The sequence below is a fragment of the Strigops habroptila genome, chromosome 8 (assembly GCF_004027225.2).
Source record: "Strigops habroptila isolate Jane chromosome 8, bStrHab1.2.pri, whole genome shotgun sequence".
Classification (NCBI taxonomy): domain Eukaryota; kingdom Metazoa; phylum Chordata; class Aves; order Psittaciformes; family Psittacidae; genus Strigops; species Strigops habroptila.
The window spans coordinates 52,376,238-52,396,285 of NC_044284.2; the positions used below are offsets into that span (position 1 = coordinate 52,376,238).

General features: G+C 43.1%; 1 protein-coding gene across 5 annotated transcripts in view; it reads right to left on the reverse strand.

The window, feature by feature from the left end:
• Nucleotides 1-19,406, reverse strand: part of EIF2B3 (eukaryotic translation initiation factor 2B subunit gamma) — a 100,102-nt gene extending 80,696 nt beyond the window's left edge. For 3 of the 5 annotated variants that reach the window (XR_003992599.1, XM_030494525.1, XM_030494524.1), the window contains exons 1-3: nucleotides 19,305-19,406; nucleotides 18,950-19,098; nucleotides 16,229-16,368 (exon numbers count right to left, since the gene is read on the reverse strand). Coding sequence is in view for 4 of the 5 variants with exons in the window: in XM_030494525.1 (XP_030350385.1) it covers nucleotides 16,229-16,368; nucleotides 18,950-19,097 (288 nt within the window). In the remaining variant the exon portion in view is untranslated. Of the gene's footprint in view, nucleotides 1-16,228; nucleotides 16,369-18,949 lie in introns of all 5 variants that reach the window. The other 2 variants (XM_030494521.1, XM_030494522.2) reach the window with 2 other exon arrangements.
• Nucleotides 19,407-20,048: the final 642 nt, after the last annotated feature.

Here is a 20,048-nt window from a genome sequence, read left to right on the forward strand (position 1 = left end):
TGAAGAAACACCTATTAAATATCCTGGAAATTCCTGACAAATTTTTCAGATATTCTGTTTCTACAAAAGCACAAATGAGTTGCAATATTTGCAGAAAGACCAAAAGGTCTCCATGACCCATATAAAACAACCTGTACTTTTCAAACTCAGTTTGTAGGAGGAAGAGACCGCCGGTTTCAGACCTAAATGCATTCATTCACTCCAGTGGTGAAAATAAGAAAGAACAATAAAAAGAGACAGACGCACCAATGGACCTATCTTAAAGAACAAGTATTTGGACTTGTAAAACAAACCTTGTAATTATTTGACATTCTACTAAATGCTTTAATCTGTCACTATAGCAAAAACCCAACAAGCGTTTCATAGTTGTGGACAGGCTCCTGGGTTTTTTCTCCTCACTATAGGACAAGCTTTTTGCAAAAACTGAATGCGAGACCCCTGAGGAGCATACGGGAACAGAACCACCAAATGTCTGGTTGCCATCTGTTCTACCCATTTACTCTCCCAATATGTAAATAAACGTCAGTGAGCGCAGGGACCAGTGAAACACACAGTTGCTCTGTAAAGCCCACATTTCTCCCTCTCCTCCTGATGAGCAGAGCAGCGGCCTCAGAAGCACGCTGAGAATACACCATGAAAGGCTCTTTTGGGACTCGACAGCCTCCCCTTTGAAACACCACCCCCCTCATAAATAAAGCCCTCACTGTCTAATGGATGCACTTTTTTTCCAGTGTACAACTCCTGAACGAATAAACTAATGGCTGAATGAAAAAATAAACTATCCTAGAACCCTCGCAGAAGTGTGTGTTTTTCTTTACGTTTTTAGGGTGGGTGTAGAAGAAAGAAAATAAATGGTAGAGCTTGTGGGTTTTTTACATATATACATGCCAAATGAATACAGTGCACCTTTCCCAGTGAGCCACTGATACAAAGAACAGAAGTACGTACTTACTACACGCACTCATGTGCTAACAAGGGGTATGTGAACATACTTGACTTCATGAATTATGCAAACACCTAAGTACACACACATACATCTCTTAATGAAATACATGTAACAATGATTACATCAACCCCAAACTATTATACAGCAGACGATAAGAATCAACATGAACTGATTAAAAAAACCCAGCAAGCACACACCCCAAGCAGAACCACTGCAAAGGAAGAAAAATGCACGCACATACGTGCTCTCATTTACCATTACGACCATGGGAAGGACAAGGCAAGGGTCTGAACTCAAGGAGGACCAGCCAATGGATGGGGCATGAAACAAATGCTTGGAATTTCTAGCATTCTCCTGCTCTGCCAAACTTGATAGGGCATTTTGTTTACTACTTTCACGACACAGAGGAGCCCTCATCACAGACTGGGGCTCTACTGCGGAAGCTGCTATACAGGACAAGGCGAAAGCACCATCAAGTATAATAAAAGAGAACAGCAAATGACTTTGGCTTGGGGAACACAACCCAATGCAGTGCTATACAGGTACAGGGACAGCAGCTTGCACTTGCTGGTAGCACACCTCATATTTTTTTATGAGCATCACGAGAGCCACAGAAATGACAAGGAGAATAAGACACTCCTTGGAAGAGTCACCTGCACCTCAGCAATCCCATTTAACCTCTGACCTGCAATTTAAGCACTCAAGGTCAGAATTCAGACTCAGCTGCTGATCAGTGGAGGAAAACGAGGTCCTGCAGAGATCATCCCACTTACAATCGGCATTTCAAGATGTTTCTCTGTCCTTGCTGACCATGGATGAAGCCCTGGATTGCCAGTCTAGCCACTGCTGAACGGCGATGTTCAGTCAAAGTAAAGTTCAGAAACATGGCACTGAAGCCTCCGAATCTCCACTCTCCCTTTTTAACAGTGGCTAACAGCATTTCACCATCAAAAGTTTCCAAACTGTGACATGCTCACATATTATCAGATAAGTTACATACTCAATCTGCATAAATACAACACTAACATAAAACATCAAGAGATTTATACAAACTAGAGGAAAAAAAACAACTGTAAAGAAAAACCACTCAAAACCAACATGTCAACAATTATATTAAATCCAGCACAATATGGAAAATCTACACAAAAACGAGACCAAAAAGCAGAATGTTTCAAGAACTCAGTTCAAGACAACTGATTTAAAAATAGAAAACATGTTTTCAATGGAACTAATTCATACCACGGATCAAAAGATGGATGCAATTACATGCTGTAATATACCAGCATAAATAAAAAGCCTTGGATTTTCTCACACCCCGTATACAAAGGCAACGGTAAAAACTCTTTTATATTCAGCCATAATTGCTGGATCCCTTCTGTTCAAACAGGAGATATTAAGGTTACCATAGATAGCTGGCAGCAAATAATGAATTTTTAGTAGTGTTCACTATGCTTTTTCTATCAAGCACAGATAAGGGCAGGACCTTGTATCCTAAACTGCTGATGGCCTCAAAAACTGCAGACTAGAAAATGCGAAGACATGTGTTGCAAGGAAATCTCTAATTTGAACAAAATCAGCCCCAAGAGAAAGAGGAAAACAAATGTCAGCCTGCATTATAAGCAGAAAAGAAGCAAAATATCCGTGAGCAGTAGAACCAGATCCTAACAGAACTGAAAAGAGATAAAACCTTGAAGTTAAATGCTAAAAGTTTCCAATTGCACAGTATTACAGCTGAGACTTTGAGAGGAAAAGAAAAGAATCAAGGTATTAGACAGACTCTGTTCCCACACCAGCCTAAGCTACACACATGCACAAACAGAACTCTGCATCACTTCCTGCGGTGTCACCATACAACACGGGAGAGAGGAACAAGCTATAATTACTGCTGGAATTAAGACTGAGTTTTATACACAATAGCCTGGAACTTCAACCACATGTTGCATTAACAGTGGGGTTTGTGTGTAATGCTTTTATTATTCTGAAGAGTGGAAAGGGAAAGAACAGTTTGGCTGTGGGCACGCGTTTTGGTTGCTTGTGAGCATGCTCCAGGCAAAGTCAAAGATACCTCCCAGCAACTGCATTACTCACCACTCTTCAGATCAGAGACTTACATCCAAGGCTTTAGAGAATCCCTTTTTATCTTAGTCTCCATTAAGAGTCCTCCAATTTCCACACCTGTGACCTCTTTGAAGCTCTATGGCTGCTGCTGTAACTGGAGCAGGGAACCTCATTTGATTTTTGATGTCTGTAGGATCTTGTTAGCTACCAACTGAAATGGCCGCCTTTGGCTGGGAATTCCCACTCTGCTTTTGTAATGTCCTTGATAGCAAGATTCAGAAGGAAATCATGATTTAGTACTTTGTTAGCAGACATGAAGCATTTACCTACTGTGCAGTCACCCTGCAGCAGCAAGTTTGCTGTAGACCACTACCTTTCATAACTCTTCTAAGGCTAGAGGGCAGTGAAAGCACAGGATGTCCCTCGATCTGAAATCCAGCAGCAGCCTCATTAAAAGATGGAAGAAACTTTCTTTTTTCTTTAAAAGACTGTGTGTAATGTGAAAGAGGCTTCTTTTTTCTTTTTTTAAAGAGGAAACCAGAAAAGTCTCATGTGGGAGCCAAGGGAGTCTCTTCTAATTTCTTGGATGGCCCTGAATTCATCAGGTGAGGATATCTTAAGGCAATGTGAATGCCTTCACATACGTAACCTGTCAGCATCACTGTTTATCTTCTCAAAGAAAGATGGAAGAAAGATGCCAGAAGCTGGGGAGGAGACTTAACCCCAGTCCCATCATATGGCTCATTCTATGCGTTGTATCAGATGGGATCACACAATGAAAACACCATTTTAGGTTATCTTTGTATCTCAAGAGCTACCATCCAAAATCAATATTTTTTAATTTACATACATATAAGCTAGGAACAGGAAAGATATTCAAGCCTGGAAGGCATCCTGTCTCCTCCCAGGAGGAAGTCTCGTTACCTATTGCTTAAACTGACACGTGGGGTGGAAAAGGGTAATTTACAGTTATCAGCAACTAAAAGCACGAGTTTAGAGATGAACGCAAGTTCATAAGCTTATTAAGAATGTTTTCAAAGCAGGACATTGATATTATGACACTGAACTGTAAAACTTCTGCTCTGGAACATAAAAAGCTTTGCAATCCACCTTTTCCTACGGCTCCAACTAAAGCAATTTTGTCCTACTTACACAGTACTTCGAAAATCATTTTCCCAGCTTCCTCCTCCAACCACATCACCTTTCTTCACTGGTTTCATTTTGTGTCACATCAAGCATAAGTTGTTTACCCTCCTTTTCACAGCCTATCCCTTCCATTTTCCATGGACTTACCAAATCTATTTCTGCCTTACATCAGTAAAGGATGCCAGCTCTATTACCTACTTGCATCTTCTAAAGGATACGGATTTAGGCTCTGATGTCCTTTTTTAGAGAGAGAGATATATATAAAAAAAGAAATCTGCTACCTTTCTACTTACAGAAAACTGACAATTATCAGGCTATCAGTATGCTGTGGCACCAGATTGACAGACTGACAAACATTGTCCTGTCTCCTACGCTCTCTCATTTGTCTGAGGTCAGGAATCACCTCCTGAGTTTATGTCCAGATCCTAAGCATGCCACAGAGGAGACTGTTTTTCCCCCATCTAAAAGCACCCAGAAAGCATGCACCATCATTCACCAGAACCATGCCTGCTAAAGCTCAGGGAGCACCCCATAACTGAGGCTCTGAATTCACCAGTTCACAGAGGGTGAGCCTGCACAAACAGATCCCTTCTTTACAGGCAGGAGAACTCAAGAAACAAATGGTGCTCTCCTCATCACTCCTATTCTTGGAAGGCAGGTTTCCCAGACTACCTGGACAGCAGCGCTACCAGACCTGCTGTTCAGCTGATCTTGGACTCTGCCTCACATGCACAGAAAGGAGAACACCGCAGTCAGGCTCCAATCTCAACAGCAGCAGCACAGCAGGCTTGCTGCCAAAGCCCAGAGCTCAAGCCCAGGCTTAACACTTAATGTAGGCAGAGCCTTAGGCAGTCAGGTGCTGTAGTCATACGAACAATAATAATAAAAAGTAGTCCTAATGGAGCTCAACCAGCTCAACTTACTGAAGGGAAAGGTGGCCTCTGCCCACAGCCCACAAGTACCTAAACAGGGGATCTCTCAGCAACACAACAAAAAGCAGAAACGACTGGATTCAGTGGCTAGAAATCAGCGTTCGGTGTGGAAATAAAAGGCAAAGTGGTTTAAGAGGGAGAAGTAGTATAATCTGGAATAAAATACCCAAGGATATAATAGACACTTAATCTACTAGGATGTATGAATAAAGCCTTGATATCTTTCAGAAACATATTAAGTCATCCATAAGTTTTGGGGCTAACGGCCCTGATTACATGTGCAAATTCCCTTAGAGACCAGAGGATCATAATGGTTCCTTGCAGTCTCAGACCAGACTATACATGAAAACCAAGACATACACAGCATGTGTCCTCAGGAATCATTCTGCCACCCCACAGCCAGCATCAGCATAATCTTAAGCTAAAACAAAATGCTGTGAAACTTTTTCCAGGGTCAAACCAATTCATTACACAACACCCAGTTTCAACCCTGCTCCAACAGAAAACCCAAATGCTAATCTGCTCTGCAAAGCACAGGTTCTGTGAAACACAGCTCAGTGGCATTGCTACGTCATACCAGCCTGCACTGAAGTGAATGTCTACTTGTGTGAGACCTGATCAGCTTTGTTCAAATGTTGGTTTTTCTCCCTGTAAAACATGATCGTGCTATATTAAATAAAAGTACTGTTTTGAAGCATAGATTCCTATACTATCCTCCATGCCATACTATTTTCTCCTCCAGCACCTCTCCAATTTTTTGAGTGATACTTGGTCTGCAGCAACCGCTGTTGTAAGAAAAACGTTATGAGAACTTCAAGACCTCTACTGGTTTTAACAGCATTATTTGTCTACACCCACAATTTTCACCATCCTCCCAAAGGAGCTAACAGAATTTATACTACGGAAGAATGACTAAATTTGCTTTGAGGAAGATGAAAAGCTAGATAACCTACATGGGTTTCCCAGTTAATATAACATGACAAAAAAGCTAAATTAAATTCCAGGCATCCTGTAAGTCCACTGATCTTCACTGTGGTTTTCACCCCATTAAACTGTGCCAGAAAACCAGTGCTGAGCAAAGCGACAGCCCCTGGGATAGCCTGTGCTGCTCACAGCACCACCTCCCTATTATCAATGTTACACTACTGTACCAGGGTGCAAAAACAGACACAAAAACCCCCTCCAGCACTGTAAGTCCCCAGGCTGATGTTTGGCACCTCCTCCCTCCCACACTCCCCAACAACTGGAACTATTTACTTAGGTTAATGCATGCAATTGTGTCTGATCTGAACAATTCCATTTTATCTTTCAAGGGATGATACTTACTGAGGAATCATAGAATGATTTGGGCTGGAAAGGACCTTAAGATCATCTGGTTCCAACCCCCCTGCCATGGGCAGGGACACCTCGCACTAAACCATGTGGCCCAAAGCTCTGTCCAGCCTGGCCTTGAACACTGCCAGGGATGGAGCATTTACCACTTCTCTGGGCAACCTGTTCCAGTGCCTCACCACCCTCACAGTAAAGAACTTCTTCCTTATATCTAACCTGAACTTCCCCTGTTTAAATTTAAACCCATTACCCCTTGTCCTATCACTACAATCACCTGCAACAGGGTAACTGTGACAGCTGTTCAGCCCACAACTGTCATGGAAAGCCCCAACCTTCTTTGAGGGAAGGACTGTTAATATCCAAACATGGGGAAAACACACAAGTAGAAATCATGCAGGCTAGAAACAAAGTAAAAAGGCTACAGACAGCAAGGAAAGAATGTACAGGAAAAAAAGGGTACAAATAGCCTGTGACTGCCTCCTTGCAGGTATCGCCCTACCTGATGCCAGCGAGGCCTTGAGTCTCATGGGGAAAGGCCAAGGACATTGGAAATTACAAGCAAAAAATTAGGAAAACATCAGGCCAGACAGTGACTTAACATTCAAGACAAGAACATCATTAAGGAACACCAAACAGAGCCCTACGCAACTCATCCTGCTCTGTGGAGTCCAGGGTGGCACGGACATTAGCGATGCCTTCATGCCACCCTTCAAGTCTTCACCCAAGCATGGGTGACAGTTAAGTCTTGAAGGCTCATATGCGGCACAAGGCTTTGCCCTCTCCACTAACAGCACCAACAGCTAGAGGACACTGACTTTTGCCTCCCCCCACTCTTAAAATCTTACTCTCTCTTTGGAAATGCACAAATTCATTTCACACAGACTTCATTTCTTTGAACATTCATCACAGAGTGAATTCTGAATACTGTAAACTTGAGCTTGACTTATTAAAGTAAAAGTCTTTCTGTGCCTGCTAAAATGAGCTGATAGTAAAGGAGGTTTGACCCTTCTTTGCCTTCGCATGCCCATGAAAATGCTGGTAAAGACAGAAAGTGCAAAATTACTTTTGAGATTACCTTTACTAAAGCTGTAGTTTTCCCTCAGCTCATAGCACAGTAAGTTATTTACACAAGAAGACTGTACATACTTCAAATATGGAAAATGAAGGATGATTTACAAAAAATGAACACTAATTTCTATTTACTCCCCCAAAATGAAAACTAGTAGTAGCTCATAAAACCAGGAAAAGATTTTTATCAGGATGCTTTTAAACAAATTATTTCAGCTATATACATGTGCAAAGAGCATACTATGTCTGCAACTAGAATAGGTTGAATTTGTGTAATTCATCAGAAACCACATAGGGTCTAAATGAAAACATATACTGTAATACAAGAGAAATGCTGACAATTAACTACATGGAAACAAGAGGTATTGGTTAATGTGACGAGCACGGGCCCTGAGTTGCCAGAAGCAGGAAAAGGATAAGGACATGCAGAGGGAGACAGAACAACTAAAACTGACAGGCATCCCAGGTCTGTCAATGACTCCTTGTAGAAGGCGGCATCCTCTTTAGCTGACAACATGCAGAAGAGCAAATAACCTAATAACCATTCTTGATCCTAACCTTCAGAGCTAATTGCCTCATTCAAACTTGTGGTGTTTTAGCCCTGATCCATAGTAAACCCTGGCAGCAAAATAATTAATTTAATTACCTACATTCTTCTAAAGCTGAGTAACTCTCAAACAAACGGAAAAAATCCCAACAACTGTTGAATTCTCTAACTCTTACCCTGCCAGGAAAAATAAAGATCAGAGCAAAGTCCTGAACACATTCATCAATCTCTCAGAGCCAGGCAGCGCTGTATCATCCCCCAGCAACATCGCCAGCCTGAGCACCTGCCAGTGTAGCTGCTTTCCAGCAGACAATCAGCTGTGCTTTGGGAACAGGACCTGGGCATGCAATCCCCAGTACATGCTGCCTAATGCCTCAGTGGTGGCAGCTTTCAGTCAGAGGCAGAGAAGGAAAGAAGATGCTACATACCCTGTGAATTGCCATCTGACACATCTGGTTTTCCCATGCAGCACTGACATTGTGAAAGGCAGAATGAGAAAACTCATCTAGAGGGCAACTTTGACTTGCATTTTAGACACTCCAGTGAACAGTATTTTCTGCCAGGTCTGCTGGAAGAAACTCAAGAAATTCTTTTTTACTATTTCAAACTAGATGAACAGAATAGTTAGTTAAGTCTTGCTTATATAAAGAGAGATCTTGTCTCTTACAAATGAATTTATTATTATTATTTTCTTATTTCCATTGACGGTACAAAAAAAATGCATAACTGTATATTATGGGGTCTAAAGTTTTTCTTTCCATGCTCTCCAAACTCTGCTCAGCTGTACCAAAAGGATTCGGATTCCACCTCCCAGCCGTTACAGCTTACTTACATCATGTGTTTGGAAAGGAGATTTTTCAACAGAGGAAGCGAAGCGCTTAGCCATGCCGTCCAAGACACGGATCAGTGACCCTCAGCAGCATACAGACCACCACCGTGACATCACACTTTCCACAACATGGCTCCCAAAGATGCACATACCAAGAGAATCTGGAGTTTCAATCTTTGTTTATTTGTTCAAAAGAAAGTTGGTTTTTCTTCTTCTTTTGGGTAGCTTTTTTAGGGTTTGTTTTACTTTGCTTTTTAAGAGCTGTATTACTTTCAAATCTTACTTTTTGACACTGAGAAAACCAGGTGGACCACCTGAGATTAAACACTTCACATGCAAGCACTCACCAGTGATAGCAGCAGAAGACATGCTGATTAATTCACACCATATTAGTCAGGGCTTCCATTAGCACAACTAAAGGCTCATCAAGGAAGGAAAATGTGAAATCGTTCCATTGCTGCTACTCTGCTGGAATGCCACATTTTAATCACTGGCTGGAGTATAGTTGAGTGACACAAGGGAGAGAAATGCTTAACAGAAGACGAAAATAATATAGTGTTCAATGAAGACAAATGCTTGATCCAGGCACACCCACCCCACCTCCTGCTTCAGCCTGAAACACAGATTCATGAGTTAACCAGGTTTCCCAACCTGCTGCCTGGAGAGGCCCCAGCCTGGGAGGTGGCGCCAGACAGCAGCTGCTGGGGTCTGGTAGAATTTGGCACAGGGAACAAAATGGTCAAATATCAGAAATGCCTAAATTTCAGTGGAACTCATTTGTAAAGCACACTGACACCCCTGCCTTTATTTTGGTTTTTAAATCAACAATAATCTACAAGTCACAAAAAGGTCTGCAGCATTCTGATGAATGGTATAAGCAGAATGTCACAGAAACACAATTCTCAAAGGGGTTTCCTGACTCAGAATTTAGGCTCCTGCCATTCCAGGTATCTCCTTACTTAGTTTATTTAAAAACAACAACAACCACAAGCCCCCCCCAAAAAAAGAAGGAAAAAAGAAAAAAAGGCACACCAAAACACAGCCTCTCTCTAGTATAAATTTAGAGGATTTTTGTCTTGATTACTCCTTCTACAAGACTGTTTTGCAATCCTGTTCTGCTCCGATTAAAACCTTTCTGTAATTTTCAGCCTATGTTTTCTCAGACCTAATTTAAAACCAATTGTATTCCACTTGAATATCTTGTCTCGTTTTCTAGTGTTTGTTCCACGTTTGAGTTCTACATCTGTGCAATATTCCAGGCAAAAAAAATCTTCCCATTGCCTTGATGGTATTAACTTCTCACCTCTACCATAAAAAATACCTTTCCTGATACATTCTAGCCTTGCATATTTACCCTTCCCTCCTCCATCAGAGTGCCTGCTCACCATCATCCTATTTCAACTAGTACGTTCTGAGATACTGCAATTAACTATTGGGTTCCTAGTCCTATTACAATTTCTTGTTACTAATCCCCCAAATCACAAGTTCTGTGTTACCAACCAAAGCCTTGACATTATTACTGTGCTATAACATGGCAGGTTATGGCACGTATATTTTGCATACTAGTCCTGTGAATCATTCAAAAGAAGTCTACTAAACTGCAAAAGAAGGCCTTTAAGAATGGTAGAAGTCATCAAATAAATGAATGAATGAAGACATAAATCTGGACTGACAAAGTCACAGAGCAACATACTGGAAGGAGTAACCCTACTAAAAAGCCCCAATAGACATACAAGAAAACTTTCTCTTATGACTTGAAAAAGTGTTACGACTAACAGCAGCTCCAGAAGGAAAGCCTCCCTAAGGAAGCCAGGGGATTTAATTACCTAAAATCTCAAGAGACATCAAAATAAGTTAACTTTTAAAAAGGCAGTTGGGGGGGGGAGAGGGGGGGAATCACCAGTGAATAAGGAGCTGCCTACAAAACAAAACTGCATCATCTCCTACCACAGCACACAGCGCTCACATCTCTCCTCCTGCTACAAAGCGTACAAAGTATCACCACCGAAACTGCCAAGACTCTCACTAATTTTCCTATCATTCCGATTGGACTCAGCAGAATGCTCCAGCCAGTGCTGCTTGAATGAAAATCAGAAACAAGGACTGGTGATAGTCACAGAGGAGAAAGCAATTATACATGATTTTTAAAACAGAAAGCCCACACCTCTTACAGAGACCCCCTTTCCCACTGCTCTGGGCAGTCAGCAAGCTTTGGATTCTAATTAAAATAAACAAAAACATGAACATGGAAGTTATCAAATTACACCTTAGCACCTGCTCTGTCACACCTGTAACATCATCCTTAGTTTACAGCAGCATGCTGAACATACTATTTCACTAACAATGCCAAATACTGACCTCATTTTAAAATCCCTTAATCTTGAAGCACCAGGTGTGAGGAAAATTAAAGACAAATCCAGAGCAAGTTTAGTGTTTTCTTATCTATGGAAGAGGTATTCAGTTGTTCATGACTGGGGCTAGATGAAGCCATCCTTACATCCAAATTGTTTGCTCACTTTTCCCTAATGAAAGTTTATCCTTTAGAGAATCTGACTCTTCAGAAAGCAAATTATTTCTTCCCCCTTCCAACTTTTACAGGTTCCTTAGCAAAGCACACAAAGGCTGTGTACCTCCCGTGCCTGTAATGGATGAAACAGTGACCAGTGAGTGACTGATTGATGAAGTAGGGAAGAGATCTTACGAGAGAGAGAGAGATTCTGCCTTGAAGAGCTCACAGGCTGCTTTTACTAATGTGCATTGGATGAGGTGGTGTTTACCTGTTACAGACTTAGAAAGCTTTGACTTTGTCATTTAATCTACAAAAATAATTTTCTGAGGTTTCAAAGTAATTCTTGGCAGTGATTCTTGAAAACAGACATGAGCATACAGCAATATTTTAACAGTTTGTCATAAAGACACTGGATTGAAGAAACTGCACGAGAATACTGCTTTACAGATTTGGAACTTAAAGATGTAACTGCTTGATTCATGGCTTGTTAGAGTCCTTCAAAGTTGCTTGGTTTATCACAGATCTTTGGTGTCTTCAAAAGACTTAGTGAAAGGTTTTTTTCCCTACTTTGCCCAGCTTCTCAAAGGCTGAGAGGCACACAGTTGAAATCCACGGTAGTGCCTCTTTTTGTGTCCTGTAAGTCTTGCTGGACCTGTCTCACTTCCATGCTGCAGGTAAAGCATTAACTCAAAAAGTGCTGAAGCTTTCACTAAGTAAATCACTTCAGAATTACTCTAGTATAATTGCATATGTGAACAATTGAAAGAAAATTGAACTCAGAAGGCATTTAAAATAAATAAATAAAAGTTCCTGTAATTAACTTACTCAGCTACAGAAGCAGACTGTCATCTTCCAAAATACATTAAATTCTTCTATATACCATGCTTTTGCATCTGGAATAGGGGAGCTCTCTTCACTCTTCATGACCAGGGAAGGTCACCAATCCAAACCTATAGGCATGGAAGCCTGGCTTGTTTCTGTGTTTGAGCTACATCACGAGGGGACAGAGGTCTTTCTCACCAGCACAGATCATGAGTAAACAGCCCTATGGTGGTAAAGCTACAGTTTCAACAAGAGCAGTATTATAGCATCAACTCTGAATCTACATAGTCTGTGTTCTACCACTTCCAATTCTACATATAAATGAGAACAGCTCTGCAGCTTCGCTTTGGTTTTCACATTTTGAAAAACCATTTGTTATCAGTCCTGCAAAAGATGAGCAGAAAACTAGGAACAAAGATCTGAAAGAACAAAACTGACTGATATTAGTATATAAGAAAACAGACTGGTCATTAGCCATGGGAACTGCCACAAGGCACACAAGACTATAGCAGGATCCTGAAAACAGCAGCATTCTAAGGACTTGCTGGGATTGTCCACAGGAGATTAATTAAAGGATGTGATCAGCAGTTGTCACAAAGTCCTTAAACAAATTGTTTTCATACCTCTGTGTAAAACAAAGCATTTAAGAAACATATTAGTAACTCCTATACTCGCTTTTTGACATTATTTTAAGTGCTGGACTTAGTGCAAAACATTGATAAGTGTCATATTACCTAATAAAGAACAAAAAAAACCCACAAACATGCAAAAAAATCTCCACTGGTTTCTATTTCATACGCTGCAAAATGATTTTTCAGTTACTTACATTTAGACTGATGCATTCCCAAATTTAGGACCTTTTTAAAGTCACAATCACTGAAAAACCCACAGCACTCACGATTCAGAAACTGGACTGCAGCTCTACTGAAGTTTCTATTTCATCAGTTTCCATGTAAAACAGCTTCGACTTGTGTTTAATCTCTTGTCCTGCTGGCTTTTTCAAGGTGGGGAAACAGAGCATGCAACAGGCACACAGTAAAGAACGATGATCTCATGCACAAAACCAAGAGAGAGCTGAGACAGATGTCCAGTTTCCAGTCCTGTTATGGATCTCTAATGATCCAAGGTAAATTACTGCACCTCGATAAGCCTCAGTCCTCAGTTGCAGAGTTGTGAAGATTAGTTAATGGTGTTAGCTACTCAGACCCCAGAATTGAATGTTTAAATAAATACAAATAAAACAACCTGCTACACAAGTCAATTCAATTCAGTTCAGTAGTTCAATAAAGAACTACTGGTAATAAACAGGCCAGGCTGACACCCAGGCCTAGCAATCCAGAAAGCAAAACTTACAGGACCAAGTTCTCTGTTGTTTATTACTTCTCAAGCAGGTGCCTTTTGGAAACAAGTGTAGCATAATATCTTTATTTGTGAAGGATCCAGGAAAAAGATACATTCAGACTTGTAATGAACATAAAAACCCTAATGAAGCTGCTACCTTGTCAATCAGGTGTAGGCTGAGACAGCCAAAAATAACAGGAAGAGCTCCAGTAGAGCAAAGACCACACATCTACTACATCAACTCGTGGAGTAAAGATGTCAAAAAAATCCTCTGTGTGTAGAGTGAACAGCAAACAAACCTGAACAGGCTTCCTTTGCTCTCATGAACTTCTGAATAACCAGGAAAGAGTAAGACTGGTAATCAGCTGCTTATTGCTGTGAACCAAAACAGTCACTCTTGCCTGCCCCCAAAAATGCCAGCACCAAAAAGCAGTAAAACACCAATGAAAACTATCTTCCCTTGGCCCTTACAGGCTTTGCACATATATACTCTCATGCTAATGCTGAATGCCATTCTGTAAATCTAATCTCAACATCTAATTTTAAGTATTGAGCATCATTAGCCAAGATGCAACACAACACAAAGGCCTGCTAATGCAGGGACAGCACACAGCAATGCTGCACCGGTGGAACTCCCTCAGTTAAATGCTAGACAAGGCAGCAAGTCATAAGATTTTATGTTTTATTTAGAGTGGTCCAACATTTATGCACATCTCAGAATCTGTGATGAGCAGTTCAGCTACCCTGAGACGTCCTTCTTACTGTGCATTTATAATCTTGGCTTTATTCCTTGTCACTTGCATTGCACACAAGCAAGTTGTCTATACTGTGCCACGTTACCTCATTTTTATTGAGCATACTTGTTCTTCTGTTTGTGGGCAATTAACTCAATTTGCGACAACTAAATTTCAACAACCAGTTTAAACTTCTCACCAGACCTCTGGCATGGGTTGCAAACAGCCTGCCAGCAAACTATGGCCACAAGCAGCAGTTGTTTTCACCAGGGAAACTCATTCTTCAGCGAGATCCCTCTCCCGCTCCACTGCAGGCAGAGCCAACATACAGCAGCTTTTCAGCTACCTCTACTGTGTAGTTCTCTCACCTACATCACTCAGGAGAGGGTATACCCTATAAGAGGTGTACCAGTGGTATGCATTTACTACAGGAATGACTCCAAAATACACAGTGCAGCAATCTGCTCAAGAACTCAGCACAGGCTTCTTTCAAATAAGAGAGCACTTTGTTCTCCCTGGACAAACAAGCAAGACATGGAATAAAAAGGGCAGAAGCAGTTGCTGCCGTTCATACACAGCAGTTGACTGAAGAAGCTGTGTGGGTTTCAGGACTACCTCACATCTTTCCTAAGCCTTTTTGCTGAAAAATAAACAGAAGATCCAACACTGCTGCCTCTGAAGACACAGTCTATTTTCTTACCCCCACACGCTTTATTGTTGTCTCCCAGGCCTCCCCCCCTCAGCTAACTTGTCTGGATTACCAAAAAGAGGGATACCCAGACAGCAGGACTGCTCGCTCTGATCAGTCAATACAACTGTAAGGCCAGGGTCACAATCTGCAGGGCAGAGACAGTTCTTTACTGCATGCATGTATTTAAAAAATACTGCAGACTCAGTTATTCTCCACATGACAGAAACATTCTAAAAGTTACACTGATTTTGTTGATTTTGCTTTTCCTTTTTATATCTTCTCTTCACCCTCTAAATTATTCTAGTCTGTGCATGAACTCCTTGCAGAATCTCTCTCACTGTGCCACCCAGACACCCATATTTGCCTCTAAAGTTTCATCTTGCCTAAACTGGAGTCTTTCTCTTGGGAGCACACAGCGTGTTACACTGCATATTACCTTCCAAAAGAGCCTGAAGACAAAAAGACACCTGAGGACTTAAACAGTTCATGGATGTTCTGTTGCAACCTTTATTTAAATGGCCTATTTGGCTAAGACAGCCTGAACAGACAAGGAACAAATCAGAAAGATTAAGTGTATGACAAAGACAAAACCAAAATTCCATCCCAGCTCATGGCAAGAGCTCGGAGCAGCATGTCTGCCTTACATGGGAATGTTTTGATTGTGTAGCTAGAAATCTAAATTTTATAAAGTGGCATTTTTACTAGAACAGCAGCCCTTTATCTGTGAATAAATTTATGTTAATAAACATTTGTGCTACGTTTATTAAAGAGCTTATGGCGAAGCCAGCATAGGAAAAGCAGGGAACTGAAGCACAGAGCAAGTCACTTGCTAACGGCACAGGCAACCCTGTGGCAGGGCTGAGAACTGAACAAACTTCCTTACATGTGAGGGTCTTTCTTGCCTAAACTAAGCTGACAATGAATATTCGTGCAGAACTACTTCCCCAAGCACTCTGTGGACAACAGCTATCATGCATCATGTCAAAAACTGCACCAAAAAATACAACCTTTTAACTAACCTGCCAGAAAGCTAGCACTAAGCAGCAGCCAGTGCCCTGCCTGGATCCAGCCTTCCTCGCTGTCAATTCTACTCATTTAGTCTTTGCTTGAATTCCCCCATGAGGTGACCTTTACAAAACTCAGCTCTTCTGAAGATCAGGAAACTCAATTACCAGCAATATCGTTCCTTGGGACAGCTCTTAAAGCACAATTAAGATAAAATAAAATTATAAACAAATGTTTTCCAGTCAAGTTCAATAAAAGACAGTAATACCTTTATTTTCTGGTGAATATGTCTGAGTGAGTCTGCTGTACCCATGTCCATGTTGTCACTGATGCACACAAAATCCAGCTTCATTTTTGTGTCCAAGTTTAACATCTTTTGGATTTCCTTCCTTGTAATCACAATGACCTCTAGGATAGAGGAAAGTGGGGTGAGATCAAGTAGAAAAAAAAATATTCACCACAAATAGGATACACTTTTTATTTACAAAGGCCGATGGACTGTCAAAAGGCTTGAGCAGCATAATGGGGTTCTACATGAACCAAGCTCTTGGCAATAGTAACTTTTAAAGAAAAGAATTAAAGCCCTAATGCATATGAAAACAATCCCTCCTGCTTTGTGGGGGTGGAGGCTGTTACTGAAAGGGACACATGCATGTGAGTGGCATGAGTTAGCAAGACAGAACAGAAACATCTTCTGTCATTAGTGAGCAGCTTCAAACCATATGTCCTCAAACAGACCAATGAGACCTTGCATTAATGTCTCCAATGCTTTAGAGCTTTGTCTTTTGCCCACCCTGATCCCATATAATGCTCTGCAGACCCCACCACCAACCACAGTAATGCAATACAATGGTTAATCTATTTCTTAGCACCATCTTGGCAAGAAGTAGAGTAATATGTGAGCAACAAACTCATTCCATCTACAAAAGAAAAAAGGTGAATGTGTGTTTCAATGATCTCAACAGTGGCACGGAAGTGAAAAGTGAAGGATGTGAGAACAGAAGCTTTGCAAGGAAAAGACTGAGAAAACAAAACAGCAAGAAACCTCTTTCCCTGGGCTCAAGAACTGGAAGGAAAAGCAACAATCAAATCCTCAAATTCACATATCCCACCCCCCCAAAAAAACCCCACGCTGTAACATCATATTCCACATGGAATTTTAACAGATAACTAGGGGAAACAATACAGCCCTCAGCCTAAGAAGCTCCTGTGGCAAGACGAAAACACACTAAGAATAAATCTGTATCAATCACAACTGAACTCATCCTGAATCTGTAATAGAAAAGAGGATGGAACTGTAAACATGAGGAATTGTGTGGTTGTTTGCTATCAGAGATATGAGAGGGCTGCTCTCTCACTCCATACTGGATGCCAACTTAGATTCAAAATGGGCTGAAGAACCTAGAGAAAGGGATTGAAAGCACATCTTGAATTAGGGAAAGTAGTAACTAATGGAGAAAGAACTGCTCTCAAGTGGAAGCTGTAAGCCCACACAGTTCAGCATAAATCCAGTGAGCTGGACAAAGGTCTCCTAAATATTAGGAGAAATGCAGCACTTGCAATTAGGACAAAAGGGACGCAGTGAATCAGCCTTTGGAACACCTACTTACTAACCTAAGCAAGTATGAGGAACTAAAGCCTCGCGCAATACTTAATGAAAATCATGATCCAGGGAGAGAATTCTTGCCAGTGGATTATTAACACAGAAACACACAGCTTGGTCAGGGGGCAGAGGCAGGAGAGGAACAGGAAGGTGGCAAATTGCTTATTGAAGCTGCATATACAACCCTGCATATCCAAATTTTCCTAAGGGATAGATACGCTGAAGAGCTAAATGTGAGAAAGGAGAAAGATCCGACTGTAACACCACCTACTAGTGGTCAAGAGCATCAAGTGGAAATGGTTATTTCTGACAGATACAGAGCCACACAAAGCACAATACTGGTTACAGAGAAGCTTTTATCTACCCATATATCCGTATCCCTGGATAGAAGTGTGATCCTAGCAAAAAAAAAAAGAGACAGAAGAACAGTCAAAGAACGTGGACATTGAAAAAGCAGATTTCAACAAACAACAGATGACAAACAATTCCAAGGGAAAAAAAGTTCTTAAGGATTTCTTAATGAAACAAAATAAAGGCAGAGTCTTAAGTTTCTTCTGTTCTGCACACTGAAATAGTAAGAGGCTAACAAGGATAATCATGAGCTGATCTTTACATTTTCACATTAAAAAAGAAGCAGTCACTAAGAAAGCCACAGTCTCAGTGTGGAGCACAGAATTATCACACAGGAGAAGCAAATCCAGAGAAGCAGAAAAGCAAAGGATAAATATAAATGTGAAAAAACAGAGACATGAAAGGTGTTAGGAAGAAGTTTTGTAAGAAGCAGAGGAACACTACTCAAAAGGTAAACAAAAACCTAACCCCAGAAAATAGTAAAGAACTTCAGTACGTACTAAATACCATTTTAACCCTCCCATGAAACAAGGCCCACAGGTGAGCATGACAACTCTGCCACTTCCCCTGCCCTGTTCTGTCCAGAACCCAGCGCCTGGCTCCACACTGCAATATGGACTAAATGCCTCAGACAGAGCAAGTAACCCTGAACTTCAGGCCAGACTGAAACAACAAACCAAGAGATATCCCAGGAGAGCTGACACACACTTCTCACTTTACTTCTATTAACGATTCAGAGAAAGAAAAGAGGGAGAGACTCCCGGTTAACAACACTGGTAAAGCCCTGGTGAGGGGAGGGGAAGGGGGCGCTGGCACTCGTAGCCTAGCGTGAAGGGATGTGACACGGGCCAACAGCACAGCCCCGGTGCAGAGACCTGCTACAGCACCCGCCCCCGTCAACAGGGCACCTGCGACAACACACGGGAACGAGAGGAGGCGACACACAGGAGCAGCGGCGGTGACCGGGGGCAGCCTGAGGAGAGCAAGGTAAGAGCGTTGCCTCCGCTCCCACACCCGGGCACAGTCGCGCCTCACCTTCGAAGCCAGCGCGCTCCAGGAGGTTCAGCGGGTACCAGAGCAGGGGCCGGTTGCCCACCGGGAGCAGCGGCTTGGGGATGCTGGAGGTCAGGTCCGTCATGCGGGAACCGCCTCCCGCCGCCATCACCACGGCCTGGAACTCCATGCTGCGGAGGGAGCACAGGGGCAGGGCCCCGCTTAACCGCGGCGGAACCGGGACGGGACGGGACGGGCCGGGTTAAGACCGGCTCGGTTCGACCAGACCCAGCTCTACCCGGCAGCACCTCCCGGAGCCGTGCGGCAGCTCCCGGCCCCCCGCGCCCCCGCTCCCCAGCCCGCAGGGCGGCACCGGGACCCCCCGCCCCGCCGGTACCTCAGCTCGGGCGGCCGCCGGCCCGCAGCGCCTCACTGACAGCACAGCAATGGCGGCGCCGGCGCGCGCTGCGCGTGCGCGCGGAGAGCCGAGCTCGTCGATAGAGCGCCGATAGGCTCGATCCGCCGCCTCGCCTCTGCTGCGATCAGCTCCTCCCGGCCAGGGCAGGGAGAGGGACACCGAGGGGAGGATCCCGGGCTGCGGAGCGCCGAGTCATGGATCCCGGCACGGTAGCGGGAGGGGCTCGGCGGAACAGCGCCCCCAGGCGGCCGGGTGCGGGGCTGCAGGCAGGGAGCGGGGTGGCAGGGGGCTTGGGGTGGTCTGCAGGGGGCATGGGGCGCAGTTTGCAGGGTGCTTTGGGGGATAGTTTGCAGGGTGCATGGGGGGTAGGTTGCAGGGGCCATTAAGGGGCAGTTTGCAGGGTGCTTTGGGGGGCAGTTTGCAAGGTGCATTGGGGGATAGTTTGCAGGGTGCATGGGGGTAGTTTTCAGGGTGCTTTGGGGGGGAGTTTGCAGGGTGCACTGGGGTGAAGTCTGCAGGGTGCATTGGGGGGTAGTGTTCAGGGTGCATTGGGGGGCAGTTTGCAGGGTGCATGGGGGGCCGTCTGCAGGGTGCATTGAGGGGCAGTGTGGAGGGTGCATGGGGGGTAGATTGCAGGGTGCTTTGGGGGGCAGTTTGCAGGGTGCATGGGGGTAGTTTGCAGGGTGCACTGGGGGGTGCAGCTTGCAGCCATGCTCCCCACAC